The 24,588-nt window shown below is 42.2% G+C and overlaps 1 protein-coding gene across 1 annotated transcript in view; it reads left to right on the plus strand.

Moving 5' to 3' along the window:
• The window catches only part of CAMK4 (calcium/calmodulin dependent protein kinase IV), a 341,896-nt gene extending 317,965 nt beyond the window's left edge, over positions 1-23,931 (plus strand). The window contains exons 8-11 of the mRNA XM_073624608.1: positions 6,753-6,828; positions 13,859-13,985; positions 14,727-14,879; positions 22,684-23,931. Coding sequence (XP_073480709.1) covers positions 6,753-6,828; positions 13,859-13,985; positions 14,727-14,879; positions 22,684-22,848 — 521 coding nt within the window. The 3' untranslated portion in view covers positions 22,849-23,931. The remainder of the gene's footprint in view (positions 1-6,752; positions 6,829-13,858; positions 13,986-14,726; positions 14,880-22,683) is intronic.
• The last annotated feature ends 657 nt before the right edge of the window (positions 23,932-24,588 follow it).

The following is a 24,588-nucleotide window of genomic DNA, read 5'->3' on the forward strand; positions in this document are numbered from 1 at the left end:
GTTCCAGCACATCCTTCCTGAGGACTGGTGCCAAGAACTGGACAGCATACTCCAGGTGCGACCGGACCAGAGTCTTGTAGATTGGGAGAATTATTGTTTTATCTCTGGAGTTAATCCCCTTTTTAATACATGCCAATATTCTGTTTGCTTTGCTTGCAGAAGCTTGCCATTGCATGCCATTGCTGAGCCTGTCATCTACTAGGACCCCCAGGTCCTTTTCCATCCTAGAGGTTCCCCCCTAGTGAGTAGATTGCATTCATATTTTTGCCACCCAAATGCATTATTTTACATTTTTCTACATTAAACCTCATTTGCCATGTAGTTGCCCACCCCATTTGTTCTGCTCTTCTTGCAAGGTTTGCACATCCTGCGGAGAAGTTATTGCCCTGCTTAGCTTAGTATTGTCCACAACGTGGACAGATGTGCACAGATTTCTACTGGGACAGGTGTTGCAGATGTTTACTGGGACAGATGTGGCAGATGTTCACCAGGACACATGTGGCAGAGGATCATGGACAGATGTGCGCAGATGATCACAGACAGAAGTGCGCAGATGGTCACGGACAGATGTCCACAGATGATCAGGGACCGATGTGTGCAGATGATCACGGTCAGATGGGGCAGATGATCATGAACAGATGTGCGCCAGATGTGCGTAGATGATCACGGACAGATGTGGCAGATGATCACGGATAGATGTGGCTGATGATCATGGACAGATGTTGCAGATGATCATGGACAGATGTGCACCAGATGATCACTGGGACAGATGTGCGCAGATGTTCACTGGGACAGATTTGGGGACACTAGCTGGGTCATCAGTGTGTAAAAAGCTGTAAAATATAGCTCATACACACTGATCCCTGGCTCACAGCACAGGTCCGCTCTCCTCCTCACTGACAGACTCTGTGTGAGGAGAAGGAGAGCTGATCGCCTGGCAATGACTCTCTGTTTACATTACATGATGGCTGTGATTAGACACAGCCATCATGAGATCAGGAGGGCCAATCACAGAGCCCTCCTGCCGATCCGAGAAAGACACGAGCGCACTGGGATCATGCGGCTGCGCGATCCAGCTCCTTCTGAGGGATGTTCAGGAACGTCCACTCAGAAGGATGAAATGCCCACCTGGCTGTTTATATGGATTGGCTGGGTGGGAGGAGGTTAAGGAATGTTATAACTCCTGTAAGGTTATTTTTTTGCCATCTATGTCCCATTGTGGAAATTTTTCCTTCTCTTTCTGTCCCATAGCCAAACAGGAAGTGTGAGAAAATCCCTCTAAAGTGAGGGAATCACTTGTTGTCACCAGAACTAATGTTCACACTGGAAAATATCTCCACTATTTCTGTTCTGTGGACAACCCAAAATTTATAAAAAGAACAAATAGAAAGGGCAACTCTCCCTAATGGGGACACAGACAACAATAAAACCCTAAACTTTATCCAAAACTAGATAAAGTGCCTTTAGTTATACTTTAAAGTCATAAGGATGTGTGGAATTGTCCATCTGAATCTGAATCTGAATCTATATCTGTATCTATGTCTAACTGCCCTTGAATGCCTAGAACCAGAAAACCATTCAGTGATTTATACTTTATTACCTGTTATATAGCATAATTATTCACATTTATGTAATGAATATAACATGTCTCGTTTATTATAGACAGATCTAATATTACTAGAATGCATTCTACACAGACCAAGGTACACTCTAGCCTAATATGTAGTAAGTTAAATTGACTTAAGAACATTGATGAAACTGCATCCATTCCTTTGACTTGACTTTAGTACGCTAACTACAAGATAACCAGTGTTGTCTTTGTCGCCCACAATAACTTAATGTTTCTTTACTCACTTGGCATTTTAAAAAGTCTTTGAAGTATTGCTAGTGCAGGAAGATTATATTGATCACTTCAAATTCAGCAAAGGTGTCCAATTAATTTCTTACAAGTTGCAGTAAGTTAACAAGAACAGTGGGAAAGCAACATCCCCATAAAATGCGGGCCATGTGCAGTCAGGCTTCTGATCCTAGCCAATTAAATGTTCCCTCTGACAGAGACGTTGATCCCCAACAGACAAGAGATAGTTGCTGGACCTGATTGAAAAATAGTTGGATAAGTAATTCTCTTCTTTACTCTTTGAAGAGTCCCTAGAAAGGGTTTGACCAAAGGAGGCCATTAAAAGTTTTCACTTTACTAACATTTTGAAAAGTTCTACTATTCAAACTGGAAAACAATGTCAGTAGCAGCCATATAGACAGGTAAAACCATTTCATAATTTAACCAGCCAATGGGTTCCTAAAGTAGGCTAATTAAATAAGGCAATGCAAAGTGCGATCATGAAGTGCAATGATCTAAAGCAGGAATCTCCACACTACGGCCCTCCAGCGGTTGCGGAACTACACGTCCCATGAGGCATTGTAAATCTCTGAAATTCACAGACATAAGGCATGATGGGAATTGTAGTTCCTGAACAACTGGAGGGCCATAGTTTGGAGACCCCTGACCTAAAGGAATAGCACTTCTCTGTGATGGACACAGATCACTTAAAGATAACTGTCAATCAATTGCTATAGGTTGTTGAAATATGTACTGCACTGTTTGCCTTACGGAAGGAACATGGAAATGTTGAACAAAAGTATTTTGAATAAAGGTTTGCAGGCACACCATAACCTTGGTCCAGGTATCATGAACTATCTGCCACAGTGATAGCTACCTACTGACTAACATAAAATAAATATACAGTTAAAAAAGAAAAAATGCAGTTGAACATGTATCAATCCAGTCAAAAAGGTGTCATTTTGAATAAAGTGGTGTATCTTATTCTATCTGACCAGTTTCATGAACACCTGAGTGTGTTTATGTTGTAGAAGAGATCTGTTCTTTATCTGACAGTACTTAGTGGCTAGATGTTACTTGGATTTTACTGCCACTGGTCTTTGAATCCACCTTACAAATGGTATATTCAAAGGCTTTTTCTAGATTCCAGCTTCCCTATGTACCAATATACCATTGATGTTCTTCTGTTGCAGAAAAGAAAAAGCTTTCTATGTATTTTAAGAGAAGACATTACCTCAGCCTCCAACTTGTTCCACAGAAAAGTTCATGACTTCCTGGTATGTAGATTTAGGGCATGATGATAGACATAAAGGAGATTGTAGTTGATGGTAAATATAAAGGAGATTGTGCAATCAGATTGTATAGTGTATGGTGGGCTTTACAGACTTACAGGGACACACTTCTGTTTTCAATACTACTGCCTGCATGTGTCACACATCTGCATGTGAGTACAGAGGTGGGTGGGAGCAATATCCTGCAGGGGGAGGACAGGTGCAGGGTGTGTGTTAATGAAGTTAGCTGGTGAATTACTAACCGTGTCTTAACAGTTTTCATGTTCTAAACCTACATACCAGGAAGTCATGAACTTTTCTATTATACAAGCTGGAGGCTGAGGTTATGCCTTGTGTTAAAATACATCATACGATTTTTCTTGTCTGCAACAGAAGTAAATTAATGGTATATTGGTACATACGGAAGCTGGAATTTAGAAGAGAAAAAAAGTGAACTTAGCCTATAAGTAAAAATGAAAAATTAGGCGATGATAAACTTGAAGTGAAACAGCCTACCTTCTCATGTCTGTTTTTTAACAAATTATGATTGCATTGGTCGCCCTGTTCCTTTAAATATTGTGAAAGTCTGGTGTTCTGGTTGTTGAGCTCAGTGTAGCGCTCACCAGTGAGTAGAGTTAATGCCAGTTTGCATTTTAAGAGCTTGTTGGCCCACTTTTATTAACCACTTGCCAACCGGCCCATAGCAGAATGTTGGCTACAGGGCGGTTGCATAACTCTGGGAGGGCGTACAGTGACGTCCTCCCAGAATCCCGCTCTTGTGCACCCCCTGGGGCACGCACCTGAGAACATCCGTGACCGCCGGGTCCAAAGGATCCCGTACATCACGGTTAATGGTAAATGGCCGCTGATAGTGGCCGTTTACCACGTGATCGCTCCGTCAAATGACGGAGCGATCACTTGTAAACAAACCGGCGTCATGTCATGACTCGGCGATACCCTGCAATACCCTGCCATACTCAGCCATACCCAGCATGCTCAGCCATACTCGGCTGTACTCGGCCTCTGTATGTGGCCAGGCTGTGGAAGTCTCACACATGTGGTATCGCCGTACTCAGGAGGAGTAGGAGAATTTATTTTGGGGTGTCATTTTTGGTATGTACATGCTATGTGTTAGAAATATTGTATAAATGGACAACTTTGTGTTAAAAAAAAATGCGTTTTAACCACTTCCCACCCGAGTCATATGACATCCTTGACTTTGTGTGGGGATATCCGAATGATGCCTGCAGCTACAGGCATTATTCAGATATCAGCTTTTTCAGCTGGCGATTCCCTACACCATAGGAATGATCATAGCGGCTGTTCTGCTGCTTGATCGTTCTTACAGGAAGCGGGAGGGGATATATAATGTTTATGGGTTCTATGTAATTTACTAGCAAATAAATGATGATTTTTACATGTAGGAGAGAAATGTCAGAATTGGCCTGGGTGCTCCCTGAATGTTGGGCCTCTGTATGTGGCCACGCTGTTTAAAAGTCTCACACATGTGGTATCACCATACTCGGGAGTAATAGCAGAATGTGTTTTGGGGTGTAATTTGTGATATGCATATGTTGTGTGTCAGAAATAACCTGCTAATATGACAATTTTGTGAAAACAAAAAAAGAAAAAAAAATCTTGATTTTGCAAAGCATTGTGGGAAAAAATTACAACTTAAAAAAACTCACCATGCATCTTTCTAAATACCTTGGAATGTTTTCTTTCCAAAAAGAGGTCATTTGGGAGGTATTTGTACTTTTCTGGCATGTAAGGGTTTTAATAAGTTAGATAGGCCGTCAGTACTTCAGGTGTGATCAATTTTCAGATATTGGCACCATAGCTTGTGGACTCTATAACTTTCACAAATACCAAATAATATACACCAATTTGTACATATTTTTACCAAAGATATGTAGCAATATAAATTTTGGCCAAAATTTATGAAGAAAAATCAATAAATTGCTAAATTTTATAACAGAAACAAAGAAAAATTCATTTTTTTTTACAGAATTTTCAGTCTTTTTTCTTACCACCAAAAGAAAGCTCTATTTGTGTGAAAAAAAGGACAAAAAATTCATATGGGTACAGTGTTGTATGACTGAGTAATTGTCATTCAAAATGTGAGGGCACCGAAAGCTGAAAACTGGTCTGGTTAGGAAGGGGGTTTAAGTGCCCAGTGGTCAAGTGGTTAAAGAGAAAGAAAATGTCCAACAAAACAAATAGCTGGCTACGCAGGGGTATCCACCATTAATGCAAAACAAAGCAAGTCAGATTCAGCCTCCTGGCTCTCTTTAGCAGCACTGCTGCTCAGGCTTTATGCCTCGGTCCTCTTGACCATATAACAGTGTCCCTGCATTCACGTACAAACAATGTACCTTGGCCTTAGCACTCTTTTTGCAGCTTCCTAAGGCTTCAGCCCATAGGCTTGGGCCCTCTGTCTGCTCTATCACAGACTGCACCGTGCAGACATGCACACTTGTGGCTGCTCCCAACTTGACTCCTCAGGAGGGAGGACTCAGAACCCTAGTCCTGACTCTACAAGAACACACCTGCATAATCAGTGACCTGACTTTTTCTAAAACCTGGTCCCAGGATTGGAGATTTTCTCCCACCCAGATCACTATGAAATCTCCGGGCTCCAGGTCCCAAACCGGATTTTGTCAACAAATAAAACAAGCATCCTGGAGCTCCTCAAACCTGCCTTGTTGAGAATACTAGGTGACATACAGCATCCCAGATGAACTGCACTGTCGCGCTATGTATTTTAAGTTTTTGTGCGTATTCCTAATCCAAGATACAGAAGTCTTAATTCCATGTGAAGGACTAGAAGATATCCTGCATCATCACAGTAGTACATAATCACCTTTCACATTCTGTTTCCCATTAGCCCCCTGGCTTCTCTTCCATTCTCCTTATACCATCTCTCTCTCCAAAGTTGATTCCTGGTTCCCATCCCTCCCCAGACCATTTGGAACCTCATGCTGTTTCTCCCGTGGTGCTCTTCTCCCCCGGAGCTGTTCCTGGCTAACCCCTGGTGACTCTCCTTACCTTCTCTTGGTTGACTGGGATTGGGAGACTTTCTTTTCATCCAAAGAGACCTGCCAGGTCTGTCTTTAATTAATAATAGCATAACATATGAATGTAATAAAAGGTGTTTTGTGCCCTTCATTTTTTCTTTCTTTCTTAAAATGGTTCTCTATCATGGGCTTATTTGTAAAAGTAACACTAGAACAACATGGTTTTCCAATAGGTCTTTGCAAATACCAATGGTACTATGCAGTACCAAATTGTATCTTTCATCAGGTAATAGCCTCAAGAACAATTACAGATTAGTATTGGTTTGCTGCTGTGTTACCGCGCTTCACACTTTACTCTTTGTATTATTAAATAACCCCAAGGTACCCACAATGTTTGTAGGCTCCAATCCTTCTCCTTACCCTGCAAATGTGTTTCATTTAATATCCGCTGCTATAGAGATAAGGGAAAAGTATTGGTGATGTCAGAGTCCCCAGGAAGGTAGAACAGCTCTAAAACAAACTTTAGCTAAATAACATTAATGCCTTTTAATACAATAAAACATTCAAAATAGAGAGAATGATATTTTATTTCATGATTTTTATTAACTTTGTTTTATTATATTTCAGCTCCAGAAATTCTGAGAGGATGTGCTTATGGACCTGAAGTGGACATGTGGTCTGTGGGTATAATTACTTATATACTGTAAGTAATACTATAGTTTTTAAATATTTAAAGCTGTATTATATGCAAAACCACAGATGTAATATAGTGCAGCTTACCAATCATTAGAGGTGATGGCTGCATTTGTTTTCTTTTTTCAGGCTTTTTCCCTCTTGTTTTCCCCTGGTGATCTGGTCCATAACATACCTCCTGCATTAGAGTGTCCCTCACTCTGGATGAAGGAGCAGAGGGGCACAGCAGAAAGCAGCATTTTTAACCTGGCGGAAAGAGAGCGTTAAATAGACAAACACTTAAAGACAAAGTCCAGCTCACACTGCAGTAACACAAACAGTTACAGTAACATTTTTTTTTCCTTTTTGGATAAAGGTTTTACATGAATGAATAAAAGCAGATGATTATAAGCAGCGCCCCTGTCAGTGGTAAATGGTTTGTCTCAACATTCTAGTTGCTACATTTGCAGGACAGCTTGTTCTGTTGAAAAATAACAGACTTACTGCCTGGATCACCAGATGAAAATAAAGGAAAAAAGCCACAGAAAGAAAACAAATTCAACCACCACATCTAAGAATTCGTAAGTTGCATTATAATAAATGTTTGTTTTGGGTTTAATACCGCTTTATTGGCTGAAATTTTCAACTGCTAACATATAACATAATGTAGGGGTTGTTGCTAGATCTGTCATTTGGCCAAACCTCCAAACTTTTATTAAGGTAAACCTGTGCTTTGCAACTGGCTCACTTTCATTTAGTACTCACCAGCTGCATATACCATACTCACTTCCCTTTTGTTTAGTGGGATCTAAGAAAGTTTTAATGTAAACATATGCGTTTCCCATTTAATCATTTCCCGCCTGACCAATAGCAAAATGATGGCTGGATGGTGGCTTTACTGCTCTGACTGGATGTTATATGATGTCCTTCAGGACACGTCGCTCATGTGCACCGATCGGTGGTGCGGTGTGTCGCTCGGACACACCACACCTCTGATCACGATAAAGACGTAGGCTCTTTACCATGTGATCAGCTGTGTCCAACCACAGTTACAGTGTAATCAGTACTGCCTTTCAGTGCCCATCGTTGTTGCCTGTCAGTGCCTCCTCATCAATGCCGCCTATCAGTTACATCTGTCAGTATCCATCATTACCCATCAGTGCTGCTCATTGCCTATCAGTGCACATTAGTGCCAACTATCAATGTCCATCAGTGCTGCATATTAGTACCTCCACATTAGTGCTCATCATTGTCCCCCATCAGTGCCCATCAGTGCAGCCCCATCAGTGCACATCAGTGAAGGAGAAAACTTACTTATTTACAAAATTTTATAACAAAAACAAGGAAAAACTTTTTTTTTCAAAATTTTCATTTTTTTTTTCATTTGTTTAGTAAAATATAAAAAGCTCAGCGGTGATTTAATACCACTAAATAAAGCTCAATCTGTCCAAAAAAAATAAATGATAAAATTTAGTTTGGGTACAGCATTGCATGACGCAATTGTCATTCAAAGTGTGACAGAGCTGAAAACTGGCCTGGGCAGGTAGGGGGTAAAAATGCTCTGTATTGAAGTGATTAAGACAAAGCAACAAACTTGCTTTAAACCCCTACCCTAATCCATGGCATTATATACCTACTTTTCCTTTTCTCTTGCTGCTCTCTTTAGTGCAAAGAGCCAAAAGGAAATACCTGTTACTTCTGGGTATTGAAAAGCATGTGGCTCCACTTGGCAGCCCTGGGCTGTACTGACCATCAAACACAACTTAGGGGATTATTTTGGCCGCACCATGATGGGAAGCATTGCACCCACTGTATTTGTATACCCCCATATGGCGTCTCATCCAATATATAAAATTGATGATCATTAGCACCTGCTTGGTATAATTAATTAATCATACACCTAACTCTAATCCTAAAAAATCCTTGAGTTTGTGCAAGTATACAAAGTGTACAAGTGTAAGAATTGATGCTGGTTTGAAGCCAAAGGGTAGTCACACCAAATGGTGATTTGATTTAGGTTTTTCTTCTGCTCGCTTGTTGATAAAAAAAAAAACGATTAAAATATATATTTTTTAAAGCATTCCTACTTTACAGCATTTCTTCACGCCTGCCTAAATCTTTTGCACAATACTGTGTATATACAGTTTATATATATATATATATATATATATATATATATATATATATATATACAGTATATAGGCAAAAATTCCCTCAGAGGTTCTGCTGTCCATATACAGTATGTAGTATATAAATAGGTTGTGGCTTATTGTTATTAAACTGGTAAATGTAAATGACAGTTGCTCTTTTTTCTTCTGTACTATGTTCATCTTTCTATTACCATTGAATTCAAATTCTGTGCAGGAGTTCCTCATGAACATTATTCCTCTTTCACTAACCTTTACTACATCAGTATGGCCTGTAATTATACAGTATCAGCCTGTGATCTCTCTTGACACAGCATCCTAAGAGACATTTCTTGCTGGCTTTATTATCATTATTATTATTATATGGGATTTATTTAGCACCAACAGTTTGCACTGTGCTTTACAACATGAGGGCAGACAGTACAGTTACAAGACGATTCAATACAAGAGGAATCAGAGGGCCCTGCTCCTTATAGCTTACACGCTAAAAGGGAGGGGCAGGTGATACAAAACGTAATAACTTTGGGTGATGAGGTGATGGAAACAATAAAAGTACAGTTGTTAGGTAGAAGCAGGATAGGCTTCTCTAAAGAGAAGGGGGCTTGCCTAAAAGTCTAAAGTAGGAGATAGTTGGCCAGATTGGGGTATGGAGCTCCAGAGGATGGGAGAGGCTAGGGAGAAGTCTGGAGGCGAGAGAATGATTTGGTTTGTTTGGTTGAGTTGTGGATGGCTTTGTAAGTTATTGTTATTAGTTTCAAATGTATTCGTTGGGTGAGTGGAAACCTATGGAGGGATTGGTAGAGAGGGGTAGGAGACACTGAACGGTTAGTAAGGTGGATGAGTCTGACAGCAGCATTCATGATGGACTGAAAAGGGGATAGTCTATGTAAAGTTAAAGGAGTTGTAAAGGCAGAAGGTTTTTTTATCTTAATGCAGTCTATGCTTTAAGATAAAAAACCTTCTGTGTGTAGCAGTCTCCCCAGCACCCCCTAATACCCTTAACTTACCTGAGCCCACACACTGTCCAGCGATGTCCACGAGTCCCTCAGCCGTCCGGGACTCTCCTACTGATTGGCTGAGACACAGCAGCAGCGCCATTGGCTCCCATTGCTTTCCGTCAAAGTCAGTTAGCCAATCAGGAGCAAGAGGGGGCAGGGCCGAACAGCAGCTCTGTCTCTGAATGGATACACAGCGCTGCAGCTTGGCTTGGGTGCCCCTATAGCAAGGAGCTTGCTGTGGGGGCACTCAACAGGGAGGGGCCAGGAGCACCAAAGAGGAACCAGAGAAGAGGAGGATCTGCACTGCCCTGTGCAAAACCACTGCACAGAGCAGATAAGTATAACATGTTTGTTATTTAAAAAAAAACAAAAAGAGACTTTACAATCACTTTAAGCCAATGAGGAGGGAATTGCAGTAGTCAAGGCAAGAGATAACCAGGGAGTGAATGGAGATTGCGGAGGTTGAGGTGGCAAGAGTTAAGAGCTCAGGATTACCCCTAACACGCTGGCATGTGGGGATATAATGATAGTTGTCCCATCAATCTTGACAAGTCAGGAGAAGGGGCACATGGGGAGGAAATATTATGAGCTCAGTTTTGGAGTGATTGAGCTTAAGGAAGAGGAGTGACATCCAGACTATGTTGGTCAGTAAAATAGTGATGCACGAGATGACTGACGGCGTGAGCTGAGAGGTAGAGAGATGGTTTTGGGTGTCGTTGGCATAGCCTTTCCACAGACATATGTTTTAAACATAACCCATATGCCTTTAAGCACTTATACACATTACCATGCTGTAGCTTCTGCACCATTCACTGTATATATTTAGACGTGTAAATGAAGTGTCTGGTTTTATCGGCACTGCAGAATGACTACAGTATCAAATAAAAAAAAGGAATTTTACTAAGTCTACAGTTCATTGTTAGGACTCTAATGCCCTGTACACACGATCGGACATTGATCGGACATTCCGACAACAAAATCCATGGATTTTTTCCAATGGATGTTGGCTCAAACTTGTCTTGCATACACACGGTCGCACAAAGTTGTCGGAAAATCTGATCGTTCTGAACGCGGTGAAGTAAAACACGTACGTCGGGACTATAAACGGGGCAGTAGCCAATAGCTTTCGTCTCTTAATTTATTCTGAGCATGCGTGGCACCTTGTGCGTCGGATTTGTGTACACATGATCGGAATTTAAACGATCAGATTTTGTTGTCGGAAAATTTTATATCCTGCTCTCAAAGTTTGTGTGTCGGAAATTCAGACGGAAAAAGTCCGATGGAGCCCACACACGATCGGAATTTCCGACAACACAATCCGATCGCACTTTTTCCATCGGAAAATCCAACCGTGTGTACAGGGCATTAGAATGTGAAAGTAAGATTATAAAGCCAGTCAGGCACATGTAAAAAGGGTAAAACACCTCAGTCTTTATGGTGTAGTGGAGGGCACAGGTCCTGGACTGTATTTTAGCTGCCCTTTCAGGAAAGGTGACAAAAAGTTATAAAGAATAGGTGCACCTTTCCGAACATGTTAAATGTTACACCTATATAGAGTGTGTAAAATGTAACATATTTCTAAGCACCTGCCTCCCACCCCAAGAGCCCCCTCACACAGGGGGTTCCTTTCCCCCACAGGCACTGTCAAAATTTAAATCAGCATGACTGTGCATGGCTCTGCCATCACTGTTGTGTCATTCATTCACAGAGATCTGTAAATGAATAAACTACAAGTCCCTTCCACTACCACAGCAGATGGACTTGTAGTTCTGAATGGATTCTGATAGCTCTGATCAGTACACTCGTAGTCCATTGACACTTCCTACAGCTTTGCAATTAAAAGCCTGTAAGGAGGTACAGGCAAAGAGCCATTGAAAGTGTCTGCAGGAGCGTGACATTGCACCCACGATCCACTGATGCCGGGTGCAATACTTTGCAAGCTCCTGTGAAAAAAATAATAAATGCATATTTTTTTCCTGCAGAAATATTTGCATTTATTTTATTATTTTTTCATGAAGATGAATCAGCCTTTAAATCATAACATTTACAGTAAACATTAAAAATAAGTGCCTATACTGTTTAAAGTCCAGAAAGGCACGGTCTAACCATGCTCTGCACAGCCTCAGTTGTCCTGTTGTCACGTATCAGAGAGGAGACTAAAATGACGAGGTAGGCCTCTCTTGTATCTCTAGCCCAGGCCCCACTGAAAGTGGAACAGAGGGTACCAAGGGACAGGAGGAGTGCCAGCAGATGTTGATGGAAGAACTTGCAGCAGGAGATGCGGTCCCAAAGAGACTGGATAACCAATTGATCAGGAACAATAGCAATGTTCAGAGGTCTAGCCCAGGTTAAAGGGGCACTCCACTTGCGCTGCTGATTCAGGACGTGTGGCTTGTGAGAGCTCTCAGCAGACTTGAGGCAGGAACACTCAGCGGTGCACAGAGCTGGTACAGCAGACACCCACATAGGCACTCGAACAGGATAGGAAGCCAGGATCAGAGACATCAGCATGGTCACAGGAATAGCCAGGGTCTTGAACAGGTGGGCAGCAAGGTACCAAATAATGAGCAAAGCCTAAGTCAGGAACAGAGCCGGGTCAGGAATTAGCAACAGGTCAGAAGCAAAATCCAAGATCAGGTCAGGAGCAAGCCAGGTCAACAACAAGGGAATCATACAGGATAAACCCAGGACACAGGGAACAGCTAAAGATCAGTCAGCACAGACCATGGGCATGAGCATCCTTTATATAGTCCGTCTGGCACCAACAGGAATTGTGCATGTGCATGCAAGCGTGAGCAAGTGCATATGCTTGCGTGCATGTGCATGCCTGGTAACCGTTCTGTGGACCATGTGCATATCTTTTTTAGCTTTTCTTGCTGCTAAGGGTCAATGCTGCTCACTGCAGAAAAAAACACCCACCAAACGCCCACCAAACACACATGGGGAAGACCCCAGAGACTCACCCTTTTAAAAATATGTCTTCCATCTTGCGGTAAGAAGATATCAGGCTTTTAACATGGTCAGGATTACATAATCGAAAACCTGCTGGTGATTGATGTAGGCCAAGGCTGTGACATTGATTGATTTCAGACCAGATGATTGGTTAGAAGAGAGTACTAATGAACTAATAACAGCTGAATTGCTTGGTACTCCAGGATGTTGATTGGAAGCAACGATCCTTCCTGAAACCAACAACCCTGAACAGACAGGCATCCCAGAACTCCAACCTAACTCAGAACTCAGCATACCAACATTTTAAGGGGGGGGGGGATGTTTCTCCTCTAACAAAGTCATGGACAGAGACATCTTGGTTGCTTAATAAGGTGTCCTCGATGGACGATAGAGAAAATGAATCATTTTACCCCCTAAACCAAAACATAAGCATAACCCTAAAGCTTGCCATACACTAATGTGACATAGGCTGATCGACAAAATGTTTTCCAGTATGTCCCTTCAGCAGAAGTCCATCAAGTGATTGTCTTCTGTAGAGTGGGGATGGCTATACATTGATCGAAATTTGGCTGGTCCTTGCTGAACAGGATGAATGTCAATGAGTGTATGGCCAACTTAACCCTTACCTTTAAACTGCTAAAAGGAACCTAGCCCAACCTCTGACCTAATCCCTAACACCCTGAACTAACTTGTATTTCCCTTGTCCAGTGGCTGCACTTTTTTCCCAGAGTTACTGAATTTATTCCACATTTCTTGAAGAGGGAGGGAAACTGTTAAAAATGTATTTCTGTGTACAGCAAATTGTATTGTATTTTGTATTGACAGAGCATAAAATATATTGTTTTTCATCCACACAAAAAAGCTGTGACGTATTGTTTTATGAGGGGGTAGCTTTTAGCTTTAAAATCAGTACATGAAAGACATAACTTGTGACCTGTTTATGATCTGATGACTTTACTGGCAGGCTGTGTGGTTTTGAACCTTTCTATGATGAACGTGGGGATCAGTACATGTTCAAGAGAATTCTTAACTGTGATTATGACTTTGTCTCCCCCTGGTGGGACGATGTATCTCTGAATGCCAAGGACTTGGTGAGTAAACGCCGAGCATGGTATACCTATATTGTGTTTTTATTGCAGTACATCTCTATCAACAAATTGTTTGTTTGACGTGTTAGAGCACATTTAAAGGAAATGGAGACTGGCATCACAAGCTCTTGCTTAAAGATACTCTGACTTTGTAGTTGTAAATATATAGTGCATTATGAGTAAATGCAGTATGTTGGCAATTATATACAAAAGCAAATTTAGATGTAAGCTAAATGCACAGCACTGTACTGGAAGGTGCTAAAGAACACTTATAGAGCGTACACACGGTCGGACTTTGTTCGGACATTCCGACAACAAAATCCTAGGATTTTTTCCGACGGATGTTGGCTCAAACTTGTCTTGCATACACACGGCCACACAAAGTTGTCGGAAATCCGATTGTTTTAAACGCGGTGACGTAAAACATGTACGTCGGGACTATAAACGGGGCAGTGGCCAATAGCTTTCATCTCTTTATTTATTCTGAGCATGCGTGGCACTTTGTCCGTCGGATTTGTGTACACACGATCGGAATTTCCGACAACGGATTTTGTTGTCGGAAAATTTTATCTCCTGCTCTCCAACTTTGTGTGTCGGAAAATCCGATGGAAAATGTCCGATGGAGCCTACACACGGTCGGAATTTCCGACAACACGCTCCGATCGGACATTTTCCATCGGAAAATCCAACCGTGTGTACGGGGCATAACTCTTATCTTATGCATTTTGTGTTTATTCAATACAGGTGAAAAAGTTGATTGTGTTCGACCCAAAGAAGCGGCTTACCACTCACCAAGCATTGCAGCACCCCTGGGTCACGGGAAAAGCTGCAAACTTTGCTCATATGGACAATGCACAAAAGAAACTGCAAGAGTTTAATGCAAGACGCAAACTAAAGGTATAATTGAATATACATTTAATAAATGCCATGGTCTCAGGACCACTCTTAGGCGTGCTCACAGGGTGTGCCAGGTGTGGGCACACCCTAATCACCCTGTGTGGTGCAGATTCCCCCTGTTTAAACCCCTGATATTTAACCAAAGCCCCCTAACTGGGCTCCCAAAAAAATTTGTTAAAAAGAATACAAAAATAAAAAAAATTGTAAAAATAATAAAGAATAAAAAAATAAAAATAAAAACTACTGACACCATCAACTGCCCTACTGACACCATACACTGCCCTACTGACACCGTCAGTATACAGTATATACACATGCAAACACACATATGTGTTTGAGCTTTGGGGTACACACCCTAATGCATGAGGCTTTGCACAACTTTGGGGCCACTGGTGTAGTTGCAGTAAACGGAGGGGAATATTGACCCTTTATGAAGGTGGAAACCCCTTTTAACCACTTGCTGCCCGCCCACCATCAAATGACAGCTGGGCTGTGCAGCTCTTGTTCTGGGTGGACGTCATATGACGGCTTCCCAGAACGACCGCTCCAGCGCGACACACGGCGCGAACCCGATCTGTGTAAAGAGCCGCAGCTCTTTAACCATGTGATCGGCTGTGTTCAATCACAGCCGGTCACATGTAAACATGGAGATGCCGTAATCGGTGCTCCTCGCCTCACACTGACAGAGCGTGAGGAGAGGAGAGCCGATCAGCGGCATCTCCTCACAGGGGACAGCTAGGTATGTAATACGGGGACCTGATCATCAGTGCCCTGATTACAATTAAGTGCCCACCAGTGCCAGCAATGATTGCCCACCACTGCCAGCAATCAGTGCTCACCAGTGCCAGCAATCAGTGCCCACAAGTGCCAGCAATCAGTGGCCATTAGTGATGCCTGTCAGTGCTGGCTATCAGTCCTACCCATCAATGTTCATCACTGCTGCCCATCATTGCCCATCAGTGCCACCCATCAGTGCCGCCTATCCATGCGGCCTATCTGTGTCCACCAGTGCTGCCTATCTGTGCCCACCAGTGCCGCCTATCTGTGCTCATTAGTGCCACATATCACCTATCAGTGCCCATAAGTGCGGCATATTCATGCCTTCTCATCAGTGCCTCCTAATCAGTGCCCATAAGTGCCGCCTCATCAGTGCCCAATCAGTGCAGCCTCATCAATGCCCATCAGTGCAGCCTATCAGTGCCCATCATTGCTGCCTCATCAGCGCCCATCAGTGAAGGAGAAAATATACTTATTTACAAAATTTACTGACAGAAACTAAGAAAAACTTTTTTTTTTCAAAATTTTTGGACTTTTTTTTTTTTTTAGAAAAAAATAAAAAACCCAGGAGTCATTAAATACCACCAAAAGAAAGCTCTATTTGTGTGAAGAAAAGGATAACAATTTTACATGATTACAGTGTAGCATGACCGCGCAATTGTCATTCAAAGTGTGACAGCACTGAAAGATGAAAAATGGCCTGGGCAAGAAGGGGGTGTAAGTGCCCTGTATTGAGGTGACATGCCTCATATTTATTCAGTGACATGCCTCATATAAAGTCCCATTCTTTCCTCTTCTTATTTTGTTTAAACATGTATTAGGAATGGAAGTTTTCCACTGCTATGATTAGGTTGTGTCAGGTCACATTATTAGGTTACAGGTTAGTTAGCATATACAGCAGGGCCGGACTGGCCTACCAGGAGTATTGCCTGTCCTTGACAACAATTGCAGTGGGAAATACCTGCCAGCTACACATCTTGTGTGCAAATAAATAGTCACTGAACTGCATTAGTCATTCTAACTACATATTTTGCAAAATAATTATAGCAGGCTTCTAAATATATAAACGATTGCTGAATATGTGTGCTGTAAGTTTGCCTTTTCTGTTTATTGCAAAGGGGACAGAAAGGTTACTTGTCAATAAGATTCAAGCTGTCATGGTGACAACAGAGTAAAAGACATGGAAGTCTTTGTAGTTCATTTCATGCTCATCTTACCTGTACATCACTGATAGTGAAAAGCAATTTCCAGTCCGCAGAAGTTTAAAGGACCACTTTTTAAAAAATATTGTAATCTGATAATTCTGTGGGCAATAATATGTATTATATAAATCCCTTTTTAATTTCACTGTATATTTCTGTACACTTCCATACAGACCAAGCTGTTTGGCAAAAGCTCCGGTGATGGGCTGGGACAAACTAAAACATCAGTAGGGGTAGTATAGTGTTTGGAGCTACACTTTATCGGGTTTTAATACTTTTTACTTATTGAATATTTTTTCAGAATATAACAATGAAAATCTCTGCATTATGAATATAAACATAGAGGTGAACATACAAGTAACCCATACCTGTATGTTACCCTTTTGTTTATAGATTAGCAAAACAACCAAAAAAGATTACCATTGACTCACAAATTTTATTATTCTGATATAAATGATACTTAGCCAAAATCCATGTCTATAATATTTTTGTGCTTGTTGTTTCACTTATGTATAAAAAAGGTAACATACGGGCATGGGTTAACGTACCGAAAAGTATATTTTTGTATTATGTGTCATCATTACATAAGCACAGGGTAGGTGTAAATATGGTGATTATAGTGCATTTCATTTAAACAACTGGCTGGTAAAGATGAATGCCTTATGCACACAGGTAGTAAAATACTCCAATACTCCGCTGCATCTTTCTACCAGGATCTGTCAGAAACGACCAGCTTAAAAAATGCTAGTTTTGGCATGTAATTACTCACATATACAGACATTTAGATGCATATGCGTATAAATGCATTCTATTGTCTAGAATATTCATTCACGTGTTTCATTTGCGCATGTGCATAAAATATGCCAGTAAGCACCTCCCCTATATGCCCCTAAACATTGATGCTTTGATGAAGGCTTCTTAGCCAAAACGCGTCAGCGTAGCCTGTACACGTGTACCCATGTAACCCAATAAAGGACTTTTATTCAAGAGCATCCGAGTCGCCAGCCCTTTTCTGATTCAACTATATGCCCCCAAACATTGCTCTGAAATATTTTTTTAACCACCATGATGTGCATGGACACATTGGATAAAATAGTGTTCTATAAAAAAAAGAAAAAAAAAAAAGAAAAAAAACACTTCTAAAAGCAGCATGTGTGAACGAGATCTAAAGCAGGTCTTTGTGCAGGGCCGTCTTTAGCGCAGGGCAAATAGGGCAGCTGCCCAAGGCCCAAAGCAGCTGCCAATTGAGCCCACGCTGCTGCCCGCCGGAGTTCCGCCACTTGTTGGCCACTCACTACCATCAGTTGTGAATACAAGTGACAGCGCTTCTGTGTCGGCGGTCCTGCAGATCCATCTGCTCCACACATCTCTATATGAGAGTCGAGGAGTGAGAGCCGAGGAGGGAGGGGGCATGGAATGTACACATTCAGAAGCTCCTCGTGAAGCCAGCAGCCTGAACGGATGTTCTGTGAGTTTAGCTGCTCTTCTGTAGCTGCTCTCTGTGAGCTTTTCTAGATAATGGGAGAGGATTTGGGGAGGAAGAAAAGCTCTACACTGGAAGGAGTGATGGGGGGGAGACAGGGGGGTGAGCTCTGAACTGGAATCTGGGGGAGAGCTTTGTACTCAGGGGGGTGGAGAACTTGGATGTACACTGCCTTCAACCCTGCACTCCATAAAAAGTTTACCCCTCAACCCTGCACTTTGCACATAGCGCACCCCTCAACCCCACATTCCATACATAGCGCACCCTCAACCCCACATTCCATATGTAGCGCGCCCCTCAACCCCGCATTCCATACAAAGTTTACCCCTCAACCCTGCATTCCTTACATACCGCACCCCTCAACCCTGCATTCCATACATAGGGTACCCCTCAACCCTGCAATCCATACATAGGGTACCCCTCAACTCTGCATTCCATACATAGGGTAACCCTCAACCCTGCATTCCTTAAATAACGCACCCATCAACCCTGCATTCCATACGTAGGGCACTCCTCAACCCTGTATTCATTACATAATGCACCCCCAACCCTGCACATTGCACATCCCACACCCTTCAACCCTGCATTCCTTACGTAGCGCACCCTTCAACCCTGCATTCCTTACGTAGCACACCCCTCAACCCTGCATTCATTACATAACGCACCCCTCAACCCTGCACTTTGCACATCACACACCCTTCAACCCTGCATTCCTTACATAGCACACCCCTCAACCCTGCATTCCGTATGTAACACACCTCTTACCCCTGCACTTTGCAGGTAGCGCACCCCTCAACCCTACACTTTGTAAATAATGCACCCTTCAACCCTACACTCTGTAAATACCGCACCCCTCAACCCTGCACTCTTTATGTAGCTCACTCCTCAATCCTCCACTCTGTAAATAATGCACCCCTGTACCCTACACTCTGTAAATAGCGCACCCCTCAACCCTGAACTCTTTATGTAGCTCACCCCTCAACCCTGCACTCTCTATGTAGCTCACTTCTCAATCCTGCACTCTGTACGTAGCTCACCCCTCAACCCTGCAGTCTGCATACAGCTCACCCCTCAAAAATGCACTCTGTACGTAGTTCACTCCTCAAATGTGCACTCTGACTTAGCTCAACCTGGTTCCCTGTACGAAGCTCACTCCTCAACCATGCACTCTGTACATAGTGCACTCTTCAACCCTGTACTCTATGAAGTACACTCCAGATTCCTGTAGTCTGTATATAGTGCACACCTGAAATCCTGGTTTATAACAATGTTAGTTCTGTTAGTGCAGTTTAGCCACACTCACAATTTGATACAGAGGTAATGATGTGCAGTAACCTCTGGCAACCAATCAGTGAACAGTAATGATCTGGTGTAATCTCTAGCAACCAATCAGTGAGCAATTATGATGTGCAGTAACCTCTAACAGCCAATCAGTGAGCGGTAATGATGTGCAGTAACCTCCAGCAACCAATCAGCAAGCAGAAATAATATGCTTTAGCTTCTAGCAACCAGTCAGTGAGTGGCAATGATATGCTGCAAGCTCTGGCAACCAATCACAATTGCTGCCTGATCTGCTGCAGTAAACTGACTTTGAGTCTAGCTGCTATTATATGTATATCTCAGAATAGGGGGGGTGCAAGAAAATGTTTGCCCAGGGTCCAATCAATATTAAAGACGCCCTGGCTGTGTGGGCATCATGAACGTTTTTTCTTTCTTAAAGCTGAGCTCCACCCAAAAGGAGAAGTTCCGCTTTAGGCACTCCTCCCCCCCCCCATGCCACATTTGGCATGTCATTTTTTTTGGGGGGGGGGGGGGGCGGGTACCTAGTTTTGACAGGTACCCACTCCCACTTCTAGGCAATCCGAAGTTCTCCTCTTCCCCCTTTGCCCCTGCAATCTCCTGGGACACGTCACAGGTCCCAGAAGATTGCCTGACCATTCGGGAGGCACAGCTCGACTCGCGCATGCACAGTGCGCACCTGGCTGTGAAGCCGCAAGCTGTCACAGCTGGGTGCCCACAGTTGTAATGCCAGCGACAGCGAGAGGAGAGGGAGGGAATCGAGGGTTTGAACGGCCACATCGCTGGATCCTGGGACAGGTGAGTGTGTGTTTATTAAGAGTAAACAGCTACACTTTTTGTAGCTGCTGACTTTTAATAAACACAAAAATGATTGGAGCTCCGCTTTAAAGTAAAGGCAGAAGCTTTTTTACCTTAATGCATTATCTGCATTAAGGTAAAAAAACTTAAGTGTGCAGGTCCCCTCCCCCTCCCCCAATCCCCAATAAATACTTACCCCAGTAAATACTTACCTGTGCCCGATCTTGATACAGCGCTATTTGTTATTAAAAAAAAAAAAAAAAGGTTTACAGCCATGTTAAAATTAAGTCTATGTGATTAAAAGTTGACCATGGCCACCCCTGGCAGCGTTACCAAACCTTTTGCTGACTTTCTTGCTGAACAACTTAATCAGCCTGTACATGTAAAGAAAAATAACATCTAAGGCACATGGAATAAAAATTAGGAGTTTACATACTGAATACTGATATTAGCTGTATGTATAATGTACAGGCATCAAAATCAAATATTTTTCCTGGAAGTAGTCCTATAAAAGCAAGGATCAGCAATAGACTTCATACACCTCTTGATCTGAGTAACTTCCTGTAGGAGCAAAACAGACTCATTTAACTGCAACATAAAAGAAATTGCATTGATTTTAATAAAATGAAACCGTACGGTGCAATACAGATACTTTAATAAGTACTTGTGTACATTGAGCCATTTAGCTTTATACATTGCTTCAGTGGGTGCTTGGGAGATGTCAAGAGCATGCACTCATTTTCATACCTGTGCTAAGAGACATTAAGGCCTGTGTTCTCAGTGGACACCATTGGCTCCATATGACAAAAGGCAACCAGACCTGAGCTGATCTGCTTGTTGAAGTCGTTGTATAGAGTGCTAGCACACAGGCCCAGTACCACACCAGAAGCACCAGTATAGCCACTTGACTTGCACGATACAAAGACATCATGACCTAAACACAGAAGCTCAGTGGTGCTAAACAGAGGCTAAAACAGGGGAAACGCCCCACAGAGAGTCTATGTTTTTTATTGTGTGTTGTTGTAAAGCAACACCAAGGTGTAGCAATACTAAAAAAAATACCCTGCATGTGTAACACTCAACTGTGACCACTGTCATGTACATACTGTATATAATAAACTATACATGGAAATGTGCTTTCTAAAAACATTCAAACCCAACTCCATCCAAAACATTTTATTTAGTTTTACATAGAGTAGGGAAGAGTTATTGTCTCTACTGAGGAGATTTGTCCCAGGACAAGAGGTAATGGGAAATCTCTCCAATGGGAACACATAGAGTGAGAAAGAGCCTATCTCTTTAAAAAGTGAAAAACAAATCTGGTGATCCTGCCAGAAATATTGTAAACTCTTAAAGTGATTGTAAAGTTTTGTTTTTTTTTTTTGTATAAAAATAACAAATGTTATACTTACCTACTCTGTGTAGTGGATTTGCACGGGGCAGCCGAGATCCTCCTTTTCGCAGGTCCCTCTTTGGTGCTCCTGGCCCCTCCCTCCTGTTGAGTGCCCCCACAGCAAGTAGCTTGCTATGGGGGCACCTGAGCCGATACGCAGCTCCATTCCATTCAGACACGGAGCTGCGGCCGGCCCCCTTTCTCTCCTAATTGGCTGACTGACTTTGATTGAAAGCAGCGGGAGCCAATGACGTTGTGCTGCTGTCTCAGCCAATCAGGAGGGGAGTCCCAGGCAGCTGAGACACTCGTGCAACATCGCTGGATCTAGAGGGAGCTCAGGTAAGTATGAGGGGGGCTGCTGCACACAGGCTTTACATCTTAATGCATAGAATGCATTAAGATAAAAAAAACTTCTGCCTTTACAACCACTTCCTGTGATTTTTGCTTCTTCTGCACTGTTACCAGTTGCTCCCAGCAATCTCTGTGTATTACTGTACACCTCTCCTCTATGTTATGCAGATAAGGCAAGAGGGAGGTTTTCTGTAGCCCGTCATGGGTACAGTACACTGAGTGAATATTGACACCTTAAGACAGGAAGTGTGTTACTGGCAGGATCACCAGGTAAAAAAAAAAGGAAAAAAGCCTAACAAAATAAAACAAATGCAGCCACCATATCAAAAAAACGAATTTGTTTTTTGGGGGGGCTTGGGTTCAGATACACTTTAGCATATATCAATAAGCTTATTCAAGATCAGCAGATGATATTCACACGTATAGCTAAAAATATGTTTAAAAAGACCACTGACGTGCCCAAACTTCCATGTGGATCAAACTTTTGGACTTGTTTTACAGGCAGCCGTTAAAGCTGTAGTAGCCTCAACTCGTTTAGGAAGTGCCGGCAGCCACAGTAGCCACAACAGCAATAAGGCAAGCCGAAACCCGTCTCCCGTTCAGGAGAGCGGCCATGAAGAAAGGACAACATCAGAATCCAAACAGGAAGAGGAAGGAGCCTCTTGAGTTCGCCACCTCCATGTTTGGGTCTGGGTCTCTGCCATTTCATGCACCAGCTACATCAATCTTTTTCTTACAGGAAAGATTCCTTAGCATGGCCTTCTGGCAGTTCTTTTCACGGGGTGCAATGAAATGCACAAGTTGGTTCTACTCTGTTCAATGCATGTGACTGCTTATCAAAATAGTTACTATGGGGGTGACCTGAGACATGGAAGGTGTAGTGCTCTTTCTACACAAGAAGTATGACATGAGCAAATATTCAATTATAACCTTGATATGCATATAGTATCTACACTCTAGCTAGAGAATGAAGTGAGTAGTGTTTCATTTTACAATTTTATATAAGTAATGGACTTCATAGAGGATATTCTACTAGTAGGATTTTCATTTTGTATTATATCATGTTGATGGTATGAACAATAATGTTTAAAACGTATGTTTTACATTACAGGGCCATTTGACATAAACCATAATTTGGTTTACATAAAGAAGCTATTGATACCACTCATATAAGATACATATTCTAATAATTTATAATCTAAAAGAATTTCAAAGCCCTTCCCAGATGAAACCGAATCCCAGGCACACAAATAGAGTTCTATAAAACTTTGCAGAAAAACAGGTTTCTCATAATTTGGGATACATGTTAATTCTGGGCCATTTGTGTAATCCCTCTCTGCTCAGCCTCTACACTAGGGATGAGCCGAACACCCTCCTGTTCGGTTCACAGCAGAACATCCGAACAGGCAAAAAATTTGTCAGCACACACAAACACCGTTAAAGCCTATGGGACACAAACATAAACGCGAGTTATTGTCATAAAAAGTGTTTGGAGACCTGGGTCCTGCCCCAGGGGACATGGATCAATGCAAACATTTTTTTTAAAAACGGATGTTTTTTCAGGAGCAGTGATTTTTTTTAAATGCTTAAAGTGAAACAACAAAAATGAAATGTGGAAAGTAGCAATATGGGTAGGTGACAATGACTGGAAAAAGAAAAATGCACTGACATCCCTGTAGATAAATGTAAAAGAGGGGGATTTTTAGCGGGACTTTTTAGGTGCCAACAAGGGAAATAAATAATTTCAATCCATAGTAGATATAGAAAAATAAATTACAAGATTTTTATTGATACATACAAAACATAAAAGGATTTGGTATAAATTGTATACACATGTGCAAGAATACATCTAAAATTCAGAATAGATGACAAAATATAGTCACTCGAAGATCGCATTGGAGCGGTTATCCCGACATGACATGTTACGCCACTTTGGGCTCATCAGGGGATATTTTAAGCACAGTTAGATGTAACACTGCATAAAACCAAAACAAAATTAAAACCATTACATTAACTAAGAATACAATAAGGAAATTGAAATGGAAATAATAATGGTACAATACAACAAGCTCAAGGTCTAGTCACGTCAAACCGTCAATGGGTAGTGCACATGGGGAAACAGCATTCATGGCTTGAAGAAAACTCTTCAGATGAAATCTAGCCAACAGAATAGTGCAAAAATTAGTAAAGTAGTTGAGTGAAGTAAGGGGAATGAATCCACTAAGTTAGTGTAAGTAAAATGGGGGAGGGGGTGGAGGAAGGGAACAGAGAGAGGTTACTGGAGGGAAGGGGGGGAGGGGGGGAAGAAAGGGAAAGGGGGTGGCCAGGACAGAAAAGATTGGGGGGGGGGATAATGGAGGGGGATGGGAGGGGAAAGAAGGGGAAAAAAAGGGAGGGAAAAAGAGG

The sequence above is a fragment of the Aquarana catesbeiana genome, linkage group LG01 (assembly GCF_042186555.1).
Source record: "Aquarana catesbeiana isolate 2022-GZ linkage group LG01, ASM4218655v1, whole genome shotgun sequence".
Lineage (NCBI taxonomy): Eukaryota > Metazoa > Chordata > Amphibia > Anura > Ranidae > Aquarana > Aquarana catesbeiana.